The sequence below is a fragment of the Notolepis coatsorum genome (genome assembly GCF_963971535.1).
Source record: "Notolepis coatsorum genome assembly, chromosome: 18".
In the NCBI taxonomy this organism is placed as follows: Eukaryota; Metazoa; Chordata; class Actinopteri; order Aulopiformes; family Paralepididae; genus Notolepis; species Notolepis coatsorum.
The window spans coordinates 77,066,322-77,080,726 of NC_140182.1; the positions used below are offsets into that span (position 1 = coordinate 77,066,322).

Here is a 14,405-nt window from a genome sequence, read left to right on the forward strand (position 1 = left end):
TACATAGTTTGGAGAAATCGGTAGCAGTAAATGTGTGGTTATTAGAAACTGACTTTGTGAACTCAGTGTTTACCCATATGGGCCTTCTTTATAGCACTGCTTTCGTCTGTCTCGCCGGCTCCTCTGATTGGCTACAGCGTCTGGTCCTGGTTGTACTGGAAGCCGTGGGGAGTGTCTCTGATTGGCTACAGCATCTGGCCCTGGTTGTACTGGCAGCCGTGGGGAGTGTCTCTGATTGGCTACAGCATCTGGCCCTGGTTGTACTGGAAGCAGGGGGGCGTGTCTGGGCTGTGTTCCCAGTGCCGAACACGTGGCTGCAGCCTCAAGGCCTCCAGCCTTGAAGGGACAAACAGCCACATGTGCAACACATGTCATTAGTGTCTCCAGTGCTGTGCTTCAGACTCTCATTCTGCACGTTATATATGAACGGTATATCATGTGTACCTGGAAATGCCACTGCAGCAGGTCATGGTGATGGAGCGGAGGGGGGGACAGTTCTTCTCCAAGTAGCAGAGGCACCGATCTGTGAGAAGCACACAGCCACTGACGTCCAGCTCTCTCAGGTAGCGCGCCCCATTCGTCAGACACCGCACTGCAACGTCTGTCATCTTGAGACGAGAGGGTAGTGAGACAAACATGCAGACGTAACCGACACAAGGATGGAGCCAGGGGGACTAGGAGAAGGCAGGGGGGACTAGGAGAAGGCAGGGGAGACTAGGAGAAGGCAGGGGGGGGCTAGGAGAAGGCAGGGGGGGGCTAGGAGAAGGCAGGGGGGACTAGGAGAAGGCAGTGAAGAGCAGGGGGGACTAGGACAAGACAGTGGGGACTAGGAGAAGGCAGGGGGGGCTAGGAGAAGGCAGGGGGGACTAAGAGTAGACAGTGAAGAGATGGGGGGACTAGGACAAGACAGTGGGGACTAGGAGAAGGCAGGGGGGACTAGGAGAAGGCAGGGGGGACTAGGAGTAGACAGTGAAGAGATGGGGGGACTAGGACAAGACAGTGGGGACTAGGAGAAGGCAGGGGGGACTAGGAGTAGACAGTGAAGAGATGGGGGGACTAGGACAAGACAGTGGGGACTAGGAGAAGGCAGGGGGGACTAGGAGTAGACAGTGAAGAGATGGGGGGACTAGGACAAGACAGTGGGGACTAGGAGAAGGCAGGGGGGACTAGGAGTAGACAGTGAAGAGATGGGGGGACTAGGACAAGACAGTGAAGCGCCAGGGGGACTAGGAGAAGACGGGGGGACTAGGAGAAGGCAGTGGTGACTAGGAGAGCCGGGGGACTAGGAGAAGGCAGTGGGGACTAGGAGAGCCGGGGGACTAGGAGAAGGCAGTGGGGACTAGGAGAGCCGGGGGACTAGGAGAAGGCAGTGGGGACTTGGAGAGCCGGGGGACTAGGAGAAGGCAGTGGGGACTAGGAGAGCCGGGGGACTAGGAGAAGGCAGTGGGGACTTGGAGAGCCGGGGGACTAGGAGAAGGCAGTGGGGACTAGGAGAGCCGGGGGACTAGGAGAAGGCAGTGGTGACTAGGAGAGCCGGGGGACTAGGAGAAGGCAGTGGTGACTAGGAGAGCCGGGGGACTAGGAGAAGGCAGTGGGGACTAGGAGAGCCGGGGGACTAGGAGAAGGCAGTGGGGACTAGGAGAGCCGGGGGACTAGGAGAAGGCAGTGGGGACTAGGAGAGCCGGGGGACTAGGAGAAGGCAGTGGGGACTAGGAGAGCCGGGGGACTAGGAGAAGGCAGTGGGGACTAGGAGAAGGCAGTGGGGACTAGGAGAGCCGGGGGACTAGGAGAAGGCAGTGGGGACTAGGAGAGCCGGGGGACTAGGAGAAGGCAGTGGGGACTAGGAGAGCCGGGGGACTAGGAGAAGGCAGTGGGGACTAGGAGAGCCGGGGGACTAGGAGAAGGCAGTGGGGACTAGGAGAGCCGGGGGACTAGGAGAAGGCAGTGGGGACTAGGAGAGCCGGGGGACTAGGAGAAGGCAGTGGGGACTAGGAGAGCCGGGGGACTAGGAGAAGGCAGTGGGGACTAGGAGAGCCGGGGGACTAGGAGAAGGCAGTGGGGACTAGGAGAGCCGGGGGACTAGGAGAAGGCAGTGGGGACTAGGAGAGCCGGGGGACTAGGAGAAGGCAGTGGGGACTAGGAGAGCCGGGGGACTAGGAGAAGGCAGTGGGGACTAGGAGAGCCGGGGGACTAGGAGAAGGCAGTGGTGACTAGGAGAGCCGGGGGACTAGGAGAAGGCAGTGGGGACTAGGAGAGCCGGGGGACTAGGAGAGCCGGGGGACTAGGAGAAGGCAGTGGGGACTAGGAGAGCCGGGGGACTAGGAGAAGGCAGTGGGGACTAGGAGAGCCGGGGGACTAGGAGAAGGCAGTGGGGACTAGGAGAGCCGGGGGACTAGGAGAAGGCAGTGGGGACTAGGAGAGCCGGGGGACTAGGAGAAGGCAGTGGTGAGGAGTCAGGTCTTGAGGCAGGATTTGGAAAGCGGAGGTGGATTTTGAGTCACTAATGTGTTGGATAATGAGTTCCAGAGTTTTGGGAGCCGCCCCAGAGAGAAGGATCTGTCCAGGAACCAGCGGAGTTTGGACTTGGTGGGCGGAGAGAAGGCAGATCTGAAGGGCCGAGGAGGTCAGTGAGATATGTGGGGGGATATGTGGGGGCAGTTGGTGAAGGTACTTTTCTAGGTGGGGACCTGGATTTTGTAATTGCTCCAGTAGGAGACAGGGCGCTGGAGGTCTTTGAGGACTGGGGTGTGATGGGGTGTGTGGTGCCAGGATTGGGTGTGGGCTAAGAGCAGGGCGGAGGCCTTCTGGACCACGTGGAGCCTGTCGATGGAGCTGGCATGGAGGAGTGAGCTGTGGTAATCAGGAAGGGACAAAATGAAGTCGCGGAAGAGCGTTTCAGCTGCAGGGCTTGAGGGAGGCGGCTCTTTTCAATGTTGTGGAGGGCGCAGAAGGGGGATTTGACAGGTTTTTCTGATGTGAGGGTCATGGGAGAGGGTGGGGTCAAGGGTCGCGCCAAGGTTGAGGCCTGGGAGGAGGGGTTGTGTGGTTTTCTTTACTTGTTTATTTGTGTGTGTGTGTGTCTGTGTGTGTGTGTCTGTGTGGGAATTGTATTACTATAGTACAATAATTACTATAATAAGGACTTTTTGGGTAAATAAAGTAATTTTCGCTGGTCCTCACTGTTTATTAGGTCAGGACTAATGAAGCTTAACGATTTAGTTGAGTTGCAGATATCATTAGTTATGTACAGGGCAAAAGGCAGAGTATTGTCAGAAAGCTAGCAGAAGTAGTTTGTTTTTAGCTCCGAGGACGAGAACCATAGAAGGAAATGTAATTTTAAGCACCAGTATGTAGGACGACTTTAAAGCAGATGTGTATTTCAGTATGTGGCATAATACTGTGGAATTCTCTACAGAATGATTGAAAGAGCTGTACAAACATCTTTCAATTCAATTCGAGACAAAGAACCATTAGACTTTATGAAGTTGAGGAGTAATAACTTTCTGTATAACATGTTAGTATTGATACTTATGTAAGTATTGATAGTTAAATATGTGTAATTGACAGGCCATCTATTTCTATTGTCTATTTATTGTTTTGGGTAAGAGGCAGGCTAAATAATATTTTCTTCTCCCTGCTCCTTTTCGCTCATGGAATGTGCAAATTGAACTGTGCATTACCATGAACGGAACAAATACAAATTAAATTAAATGAAATAAGTGGCCATTGGGTTAAGGTTAGCGTGTAGTGGTGAGGGTTGGTGAATGGAGGATCCTTGCAGCTACAGTGTGGGGGTGTGTACCTTGGGACAGCCGGCCATTCGCAGTGTGACTAGACTACTGCAGTAGAAGGAGAGGGCTTTGATGGCCTGATCAGTCAACCCCTCACAATTTGAGACATCCAGGTGCTCCAGATCCACCCTCTTGCAGAACATCTACCCTCAGAGAGAGAGAGAGAGAGAGAGAGAGAGAGAGGGAGAGAGAGAGAGAGAGAGAGAGAGAGAGAGAGAGAGAGAGAGAGAGACTGGATGAAGGAACAGGTTTGAACGAGGACACCTCATAGATGCAAAGTACATTTCCAGTGAGCTGCCACTAGGGGCAGAGCGGCTAACCGTGAGTGAGTTACTGAACGAATGAGTTAGTGACAATTACTGGTCATATACTATAATAATAATAATAATAGATTGGATTTATATAGCGCTCTTCATGACACCCCAGTGACCCCAGAGCGCTTACAGAGTCCATTATTCGTTCATACACAGTCATACCGGTGGTGGTAAGCTACAATTGCAGCCAGAGCTGCCCTGAGGCAGACTCACGGAAGCGTGGCGAATAATCATCGCCTACGGCCCCTCCGACCACCACCAACATTCATTCACATGCATACACATTCATACGAGGCAAGTAGGTTAAGTGTCTTGCCCAAGGACACAACGGCAGTGGGATGGACATGGGCTTGAGCGGGATTCGAACCACCAACCCTTCGATCATTGGATGACCCGCTCTACCCCTGAGCCACGCCGCCCCACAAATATATATACTCCCAGGTAAAGAGAAAGAGACCGATTCCTATTCATAACAGAGACCACAGCAAAATAAACGTGTGTGAGTCGTACAAATGATACATGTCAGTCAATTTTGCAGAGTAAATTTGACTCAAACTGAGTACATTTTACTCAAACTGAGTAAAATTTTACTCAGTTTGAGTTAAATGTACTCAGTTTGAGTCAAATTTACTCTGCAAAATTTACTGTGATAGGCCTGTACTGTAAGTGTCTGTGCTCTAGATCTAGACTCACCGTACCTCTAGTCTAGACCGATGTCAGTGATACAGACACAGTCGGCAAGAACCACTGTCTTCAAACACGTTCCCTCCAGGGAGATCAGGCCCTGAACATACAAACATCAAGTTATCACCACAACAGCTACTGTAAAATGTCATTATCCAATGAATAAACGTTATTATCTTAGAATGGCAATGTTTTTATTTATTTTTTTAATATATTTGAAAGTCAACTATGAAGCTTGTGAGTGAATAATCAACTATTCAGGCCCATCCCTATAAAGAATATAGGACACACACACACACACACACACACACACACACACACACACACACACACACATACACACACACACACACACACACACACACACACACACACACACACACACACACACACACACACCTGATCCTGAATGTTACAACCGCTGACATCAAAAGAGGTGATGGAGCAGTTGCCACTCAACCACTTTAGGCTGCTGTCACTCAGACTCTTACAGCAGCTCAAATTAAGATGAGACAGTTTAGAAAACCTGAGGACACACACACACACAAATAGTGCTGTCAGAGCACAACAGACTAGAACAGAATTGTACACCAGTTTTGTTTGTATCAACACAACAATCCTCACCTCTGAGCTATCCTCATGACCGATATGTTACTGATGAGGCTGCAGTGACTCACATTCAGGTCTCTCAGTTTAGTGGCCGAGGGACCTTGTGTCAGGTACTGTATTCCTTTATCACCCACCCTGAAACAAACAAACAGAGAGAAAAACACAATGTAGGAAGTGCATACAGTTTACTGGGGTATAAGAGGGAGACTGTATGAGTGAATTAAGGGAGGCTATGAACAGAAACACACTCACAGTCATATAGAGTACTGTATACACACACACACACACAAATATTTGGACATCAACACAATTTTCATAATTTTGGCTCTGTACACTACAACAATGGATTTGAGATGTGCTTTAACCCGGTAAAGCCCAAATAAAAAATACAGTAGCAACTTCAGAGGCCAGAGGGTGGGACCTATAAGCACATTTACTACCATTAGCATTGTGAGGATGAACAACAGGACCCATTGACTATGTAAATGTGTAAAAAAAGAAAAAGAAATAGCTATTTTTAAAATTTTAAATAGCTCAAATCTAAAAGTGATGCACTAATTTCACAGGGTTATGTGCAGACATTAAGCTTTAATTTGAGGGTATTTACATCCAAATCAGGTGAACGGTGTAGGAATTATGTGCCTCCTCCTTTTTACAGGATCAACAGTAATTGGACAATTAGTAGGGTCATCTGTGGCACTTCCGTGACCGTGGAGAGCGAAGGTCCGTTTCTCAATGGATTTGTCATCTAGGAGGGTTAATAAACAAATTTAGCCGGGGCGTATTTTTTTAAAAGGCGGGAAAAATTCGTGAGAGACCAAAATCCAAAATGGCTGCCGTGGAAATTAACTTTTTAATGGTTTGACCTACAATGATGCACAATACATGGTTTCAGAGCTTATTTTGATCAAGGAATACATATTTGGTGTTTATATAATGATTTGACCTATTGTTGACCTTAAAATGCAAGATGGCTGCCAATTTTGAGCTCCAAAAGGGATTTTTTTTCAAAATCGTCACAGAGCCTTCATATTAGGTTCTAATGAAAGCTCTGCTCATGATGAGTTGCGTTATGGACAGAGGGGATGGGTGGGTATCTTCCACCATACTCCATCCATCTGTGAACGTCGGAGACATGATCACCCCTGTTTGCTTCAGCAGGGTGGGTTATTGGCCCCAGATGCTGTTTCCACAAGGTTGTCTGACTGCTTTGTCTGACCTCTCACCCTAGACCTGTCCGGTTTGGTCAAACCTGCTAGGAGTTTCCTCCTACTGGCATAGCTCTCAGGGTTCACTGAGGTACTCAAGCTCCCTTACTACAACAAGGTGAACAGTCAAAAGGGAGTTTTTTTTTTTTGGTTTTTTTATATATATTTTTTGTAACTTTTGTATAACTATGGTGCTTCAACAAATAGCACTCCAAAATAATAATTGATCAATTAGTAGCCTAATGGCCTTAAGGGCAGATTTGGAGGCAACAGCATCTCCCTCTGGCTGACACAGCAACTGAACCATGTAATGTCAAACTGAAAATATAATTGTTAGAATAAAATACACTAATGTTCACATCACAATATTAAAAAATAAAGGAAATAAGGGTGGAGAAAAAAGGCTGGTAGAAAACACAAAATACAGAGTAGGGATGGATATAAAGTAAGCTAAGCAGACAATATAACGTAACAACTTGTTGTTGATGGATGATGAGAACCGGAAACAGAATCACTATTCTTCATCAGAATCTGTTGATTCTTCACACTGACTCCATTCATCATCACTGCTACTCTCATCTGAGCAGTCATGAGATGGGAGCTGCTGGGGCAAGAGGGGAAGGGTATGACGCACTGGCCGGCACTTTCCATTCACTAGTTCCCAGCCATGACCAATGGGGGAAGGATGTTCTTGAAGGTTGTAATGGAGCTGGCAATATGTAATGTTGTTTGTCCTTTCCACATGAAGATCCAAGGAGTCCTCATCAGGTGGGAGACGAATCGTACACTTATTCAATTTGTGCCACTTGGAAGCTCTGGCCTGGCCACACGTAACATCTGCACTCTCAGCGTAAAAACAATTGAGAGGACAAATGCTTTCATATCCGCTCTCACTTCATCTTTCAACGTCCCAGGAGCTCTCTTGCCTCAGGAACAACCATCACCTTCTCCAACACCTTTTTCTTTCCATGGCCATAGAAGCCGGAGGTGTGGTCACTGCCAGTGATCACATGGAGAGGTATGATGATGTCTGCAACCTCTTCAGAGAGCATTGCATGGCAGTTGATAAATGCATTCTTGCGCTTGATCAGCAGATCACCTCTGATTTGTTGCGAGACACAAGCTGCTTGGACAAACACGTCTGTGTCTCCGCAGACAACAGGTCCAGTGTAGTTGGTGGTCCTCACCTTTGCATAGGCGGAGAGCAGCATTGTATCTGCCTCTGGATGTTTGAAGACATAGTCTCCATTAGGCACACCAGTGCTGAGGTTGGTTGACACTTCTCCCTCACAGTATATAATATCACCCTGCACTTGACCAACTTGTGTTTTCAGTTTCACCTGTTCTTTCACAAGTTTTTGCAATTGACCATGAGTTCACTGGATTCAGCAGCACCTGGGAACCTGTCTTCGGGTTTTGGGAAAACATTTGGGACGTGTGGATCACAGTAAGCTGTCTGTAGAGCCTCTTGAGTTTCAGTCAGTGCATTCCGCAGAATGTTGAGGTTCTCCTTGATGTCTTCCGATAGTTCTTGTGCTCAAGCATCTTTGACAGTTGATTTTGGATAAGAACCTCTCTCAAGAGCAGGATGCACCGCACTCCCCCGTCTGTAGTGCTTTCCTCCTAGTGCTTGTTCTACCGACCCCTCCACTACTACCCCTGCTGTAACCAAAGTGTCTGCCATTCCAGAGCCCTTGAATCTCTGTAGATAGCCATCAGCTGGTGGAAAGCTCAGAGGATTGGGATGATGTCCTTGAACATTTCTGGATTCTCCGCCTTGAGCTGAGTGATCGTCTTGTAGGTGGGCAGGTCACCAACAAGAAAGAATGGAATATTCTTCAGCCACATGGCCTCCACACAGGGGCGTATCTCCCACGGGGGACATTGGAATGTGTCCCCCGCATTTTTTCAGAATGCAGTTATGTCCCCCCCCTTCTGACTACCTGTCCTATTATTATGCAAAGAGGAGTAGATGGGGGTCGCATTCTTGCCCTTGCCTAGAGCTAAACCAGCAGCAGTGACGACACCAGCAGTGTGTGTGTGTGCAGTGGTGTGTTCCTGAAATCAACTGGGAGTGCACTCGCTATTTGCATATCAATAGCGCCGGTCGTCAGGTGTGTTAAATACGACCGGCGCTATTGATATGCAAATAGCGAGTACTTATCTGGGCTTGCACTTAGTAGTTAGGAGCACTTAGGAGTTCAAAAGTGCGTTCATTCTCAGCACTCTGTTATAACGGCGTTCAAAGATGTGCCAGATTTCATATGTATTTCAGCCGAAAACCCAGTTAAAATACACCGTAAACAGGCTTTAAAATTATGTGGAAAACCAACCGATCTGGCAACGCGCGTGTCAACCCCTGCTACGTCATCAGACTCATCACAACAACAGCTGAATCTGCATCTGCGAGCAGAAGCCCAGCAGCAGGTCGAGAGCAGCACTCGCTCAGAGAACTCTACCTCTTGACGTCGGTGCTTGGGGATTTAAAATAGTTTAACGTTAAAGTCAGTACTGACTCAGACGGAAACAATCTAACGTTTGTCTGTAAACTTTGTCCACCCGGTTTGAAGAAGCAAGTCCCCACATCGACGCGACCGCGACGACGTCAACAGCAACATTGAGAATATGCAAACGTCCTGTTTTAGTTTTCATAATAAAGACAATTCAAGCAAAGTTGTTCCTCATGTTTTTGAAAATATACTGTAGAGATGAAAGCTGCAGTGTGGACTGAATGCGCGGTGGCAAATCGTTATGGAAATGCCAGTATTCTGATTGCTGTCTGTGTGGTTCAATATTTAAAAAAAATAATAGTTTGCAGCAACGTATTGAAAAAAGAACTAACAAAATGGGCCGTTCAATATCTCCTTTAAATATGTTCGAAATGTCAAACAGACCTGGGTACCTACAGGCTACAGTCTATCACTACTTTTGGGAATCTAAGTGTTTATCCAGGTTCTGGGGCCAAGTGATTGATTGATTGAACACTTTATTAACATATTGCAGAATGGGTACAGTATAGTACAGCTCAGTCATGAATTGAAAATGGGGGACCCTGATGTAAACAAGACGAAAGTCTTTCTCTGGTCTGCATCCCCTTAACAATTGTATGTATTGAGCTGTACTGTATCAGGGTCCCCCATTTTCAATTAATCAGGACATACATGACATACAGATAGACAGTACTGCTACATCTATACATTTATGACATACCAGATTTGCAAATACAGTACTGTTTGTGATACAAAAAAGATACAAAAAATGCGGTATTGCACCCCTGGTATTTAAAAAAAAATCTAGGTAGAGAGGGGGGGGGCCCCCCGCCTACCCCCCCCCCCAGCGACGTCACTCGCCACGCCCACAAATCTGTCCCCCGCACACCTGGAGAGAGAGTTACGCCACTGCCTCCACATGTTTCACCATGATGTCATTCACCACTGACTTGCTTGGAGGTTCATTGTATGTTGTGTGGTAGTAAGGCTTGCTCTTGTTGGGTGGTGGATGACAGCAGGACTGGGCACCACTGTATCCTGGAACTCGCTGCTCTTCAGGTGGTGGTCTTGTACCATGATTGTCTACACGAGACAGTGCATGTATCACAGAGCGAGCACGCTGCGGAGCTGACCCATCCACTGGTGGATCTACCCTGGGACAAGCAGGTGGCTCACTCTTGCTACCAGGGGGGCATCTGTACTGGCAAACCTTTGTCAGTTCTGCACACTTCTGCTTTAGCTGTGCAGAGATTTCCTTCTTCTTGGTGAGCGTTTCAGCAGTCTCTTTGCCTGGTTTCTTTTCATAGCTCTCTGGCTGCACGTACATGACATTTGTTCGATGGGCTCCTGTAGAGTCACCTGTCATAGTGTCAATCTTGAAGTCATCATTGTCGATGATCACGATAGCTGGCTTGCTGTCTGTGATTTCCTGTGGGCAGGTTGCTGATGCCTCCATATCCATCAAAGCCCAGTGGTCATAGAGGAGCAGTGTATCTGCATAGCTGATGCAGACACCACTTGTGCAGAGTGTCTATTAGATCTTTACTCCTTGTCATGCCATGGACATTTACGCCTATGCATAGCATCATCTGTCTTGAAGACTGTGTGGTGGATATGCTTCATCCAACAGGCATAGTGGTACATTATATAATTTGCGTAAGGATCTGATAGTGCTGTCGTTGACTCAATTAGCCGTGTGAGACGATCCCTGAGCTCCTCATCTTCTATGAGGATTGTGTGGCGCTTGAAGGAGCGCCATGCTGACGGTGTGTTGATTCTTAACAGCTTGCCTTGTTTCCTGTTCGGGTGCCTCATGTCTGTACCCTGGTTTGCTTAACACACTCCCGGCCAACCACGGACATGTCCATGTTTCGGATCCAACGCTTGAGAGCCAACCACGGACATGTCCGTGGCAAGGTTGTTTTGGCTTTTATTCCATTTTAATATCCTACTCAATGTCACCGAGCGGCACTGCAGAATTACCCTACTCTTGGAATTCGGAAAAGTGCATTACCGGCCAGATCCTCATAGGGGCGCTGTCTCGATAATGCAGTGTTCCCTGTGGCAGAACGTTTTTTTTTTTTTTTTTTTCTTGAATGGAGTTTTCTGTTAGCCTGAAGCTATGCGTGTAGCATGTAGCATGGAATAGTCAAGTCAAGAGTTTTAATTGTCACGGCATACAGGTATACAATGAAATGCGGCTGGTCTTGCCCGCGACGATGTGCAATACAGTGGTACAACATATAATAGAATCCAATAAAAATACAGTGGTACAACATATAATAGAATCCAATAAAAACAACAGTGCAATAAACAGGTAACATGGTGTGACATCTCGGTATCTGTACATAGTATTTACAGAGCGTAGCTTTAGTAGTGCAATACACTGTTCCTGTTGTTATACTAATTTAAAGTGGCCTTTCCTCTTGGCCATAAGTGTGCGTGTGTGCGGCATGAGTGTTAAAGTGGCTGCTAGTGTGTGAGCATGCTCAGCGTGCGTGTCGTGTGTGTGCTTGTGTGTGCTTGTGTGTGGATAGTTCAGTTTCTGTGGCTCTCAATGTTCATTGTTCAAGGCTCTGATACGTTTTGGGACGCTGAATTCAGTATGCAGTAAAGGAATATATCATCAGCCAATGGACATATCGATCTACCAGATGGCGATCGATAACTGGGAAATCCTTTTTGGGATCCAACCAGCCCACGGTAAGAGCTTTTTCATGTAAATTACATGCTGATCAGGCCTTGTTATCATATCCAACCAGCCGATCAGCTAATGTGGCTACTGAGGCTAATGCCGTTATTGGTAATCAATAATCAGAAACGACGTCCCCCGCTTTCTTGCCTCCCACAAGCCGGCTGCAATGTGGACTAAGTCATACATAGCACAAGTCCCCTCCGGTACTTGAGGTAACAGCAGTCGCATCTTTTCACCTGCGCAGCTCGATCTCTCAGTGTCGAGGAGTAACGCGTGGGAGGCTCACGCTGCCCCCGACACTTCCTGATTCTACTGCGCAGGCACACCAACCGACTTGTAGGAGTCGCTTGTTCACAACGTTCGATCCCCACCCTTCAGTTTTCCCTCCCCGTAATACGGCCAATGTGTATTACTGCGGACGACCAGCCAAACTGAAAAACAATGTGGAGAGCTGGATTCGAACACGCGAATCCTAGCGTCTCCACACTGGTGGCGAGTGCCTTGCCCACTACACCACCTAGCCGCCCCCCCCCCCTCCCCTTTCATGCATTCATGGTGGACTATGATACAGACAATATGCATTTTGATTTTTAGCTCTAGTTTCGTTAGGGCCGAAACGCCATTCGATTTAACGTTATTAGCTTAGCGGCCTGTATCTTGTTTTGCAGGAATTATACCAGACCATTCTGCTATAACGTTCATATTCACGATGCTATAAAATGGGAACGTATTGATGAAACTCTTTTTTATTTAAGGCATTTTGAAGGGACGGTTTATAGTGTCAATTGACAATGAGAATGGACAGATAGCAATAATATAAACTATAGATTTAGCTCTACAAACAGCCTCACGCACAATGAAAGGTTGTTATGAAATGCTGGCCGTATAGAGTGAGATTAGACGGATCCAAATGGCTGTGAATGTGTTAAGCACAGGTGTACAATACAATATTCCCACACAAACCGAGACATTCCCACACAAACATAGATACATTGTATCATCTGGGAGAGTGGCATAACAAATTTTCTCGCAGCAACACCAATAAATAACCACGGTTTGGATTCCTGTCAAGTTCATTCTGATATTGATTTATTTCCATAATACAGTTCTAAAACTTACAAAGCAGTTTACTCAATAAAGTGTCTTCATATATTAGCCTGTTATAGTCAGATTGCATAAATGTTTACCCATTTTCTTCAATATGGGGAACAGCATGAATGAATATAATCCTATTTTCGATTGAATAAATAGGTATATTGTGTCTTAGGGCTATATGGGGACATATAAAATAAGGTTTGATATGGGGACTGGTTATGATATGATGATGTTTCAGGCAATACTATCTGCTCATATTCAGCCAAATGCTTCAGAACTTATTGGACGGTGCTTCACAGTGCAGATGGACAATGACCCGAAGCATACTACAAAAGCAACCAAAGAGTTTTTTAAGGCAAAACTGAAGGGAAAATGCACAAACAAGGAGGCTCAGTAGAGGCCTGGCAGAGCATCACCAGGAGGGGCCCCGTTCCCTGTACCTGGATAACTGAGTTAGCCGGATAATTTTCGGTCAAGCCTGACTTAAGCCGGACCTTCAGATTCCCCGAAGCTCGATTGTCTAAATCACCATGACAACAGATCAAAAAGTTTGAGCCTGGTCGGGAGCAGGGTTAAGTTCAGTTAGCCGGATGAACCATGGCCACGCCCCCGCAAAGAAATCCCAGCTCCCTTCCTGAAATGATTCTCACAGTCTAGAGATCCCATTTATACCATTCTGAATTACGTTTCTGTGCTTCGTTTTCCTAGAGGGGGCTTCTGAAATGTATAATAATAGAACTAAATGCTGATAATAAATCATATTGAGCCTATAGATTTACTTTGTCCTAAATAAAATAATGCACGTCATATACGGCGCTCGGAGTCGCGATACATGCTGTATGTGGTTATTTTAATAAGTGTCTATGCGGGGATTGTGGATTTTGTGTGATATTGTAACTGGGATTAAAATGTCTGATGAGATGCGCTGTTTGACGGATTTGAGAAATTGAATGAGCCGTTGACGTCACATTAATGCATTTGAGAATAAAGAGATAAAACTTCATTTTTTGGTAAGAAAAATATTCTAAACACGGGTCTCACGTCCATTAATGCATAAACAATGAGTATATCCTGTCTGGCACAGTGGCCCAGCGGCTAGTGCTGAATCCTGGCAACCGGGCGACCGGTGTTCGAAACCCTGTGTTTCCAATATAATTTTTTTGGAATATAATATTAATGTTTATACGCAAAAGTAGCCTAGTTTTAAGTTAAAATATTATAAATCTACATGCATTGAGGATGTCATTCTTTATATAGCTCTCAACGTGCACCAAATTGAATTATTCCTACATTGCAAAAAGAAGGAAAAGACTAGGATTCGAACCCCGGTCGTCTGCGTGAAAGTCAAAAGGACAAACCGTCACACCGCAGTACAGATAAATAAAAAATCCACCATACATCAATCAATGGATAAGAGAGCCGTATCCTTATTCTGAAACAGTTGAACTAATTATTTTCGCTAGCAAGATCTCATTTGATTATCCAATGCATAAACCTACTGCCAGCAGGAACGTTTAAAG

At 46.7% G+C, this 14,405-nt stretch overlaps 1 protein-coding gene across 1 annotated transcript in view; it reads right to left on the bottom strand.

Moving 5' to 3' along the window:
* Positions 1 to 239: 239 nt before the first annotated feature.
* fbxl13 (F-box and leucine-rich repeat protein 13) overlaps positions 240 to 14,405 on the bottom strand; it is a gene marked incomplete at both ends in the record, with an annotated part of 115,009 nt that continues 100,843 nt past the window's right edge. The window contains 5 exons of the mRNA XM_084335247.1: positions 240 to 336; positions 445 to 608; positions 3,803 to 3,934; positions 5,189 to 5,315; positions 5,414 to 5,533. Coding sequence (XP_084191373.1) covers positions 240 to 336; positions 445 to 608; positions 3,803 to 3,934; positions 5,189 to 5,315; positions 5,414 to 5,533 — 640 coding nt within the window. The remainder of the gene's footprint in view (positions 337 to 444; positions 609 to 3,802; positions 3,935 to 5,188; positions 5,316 to 5,413; positions 5,534 to 14,405) is intronic.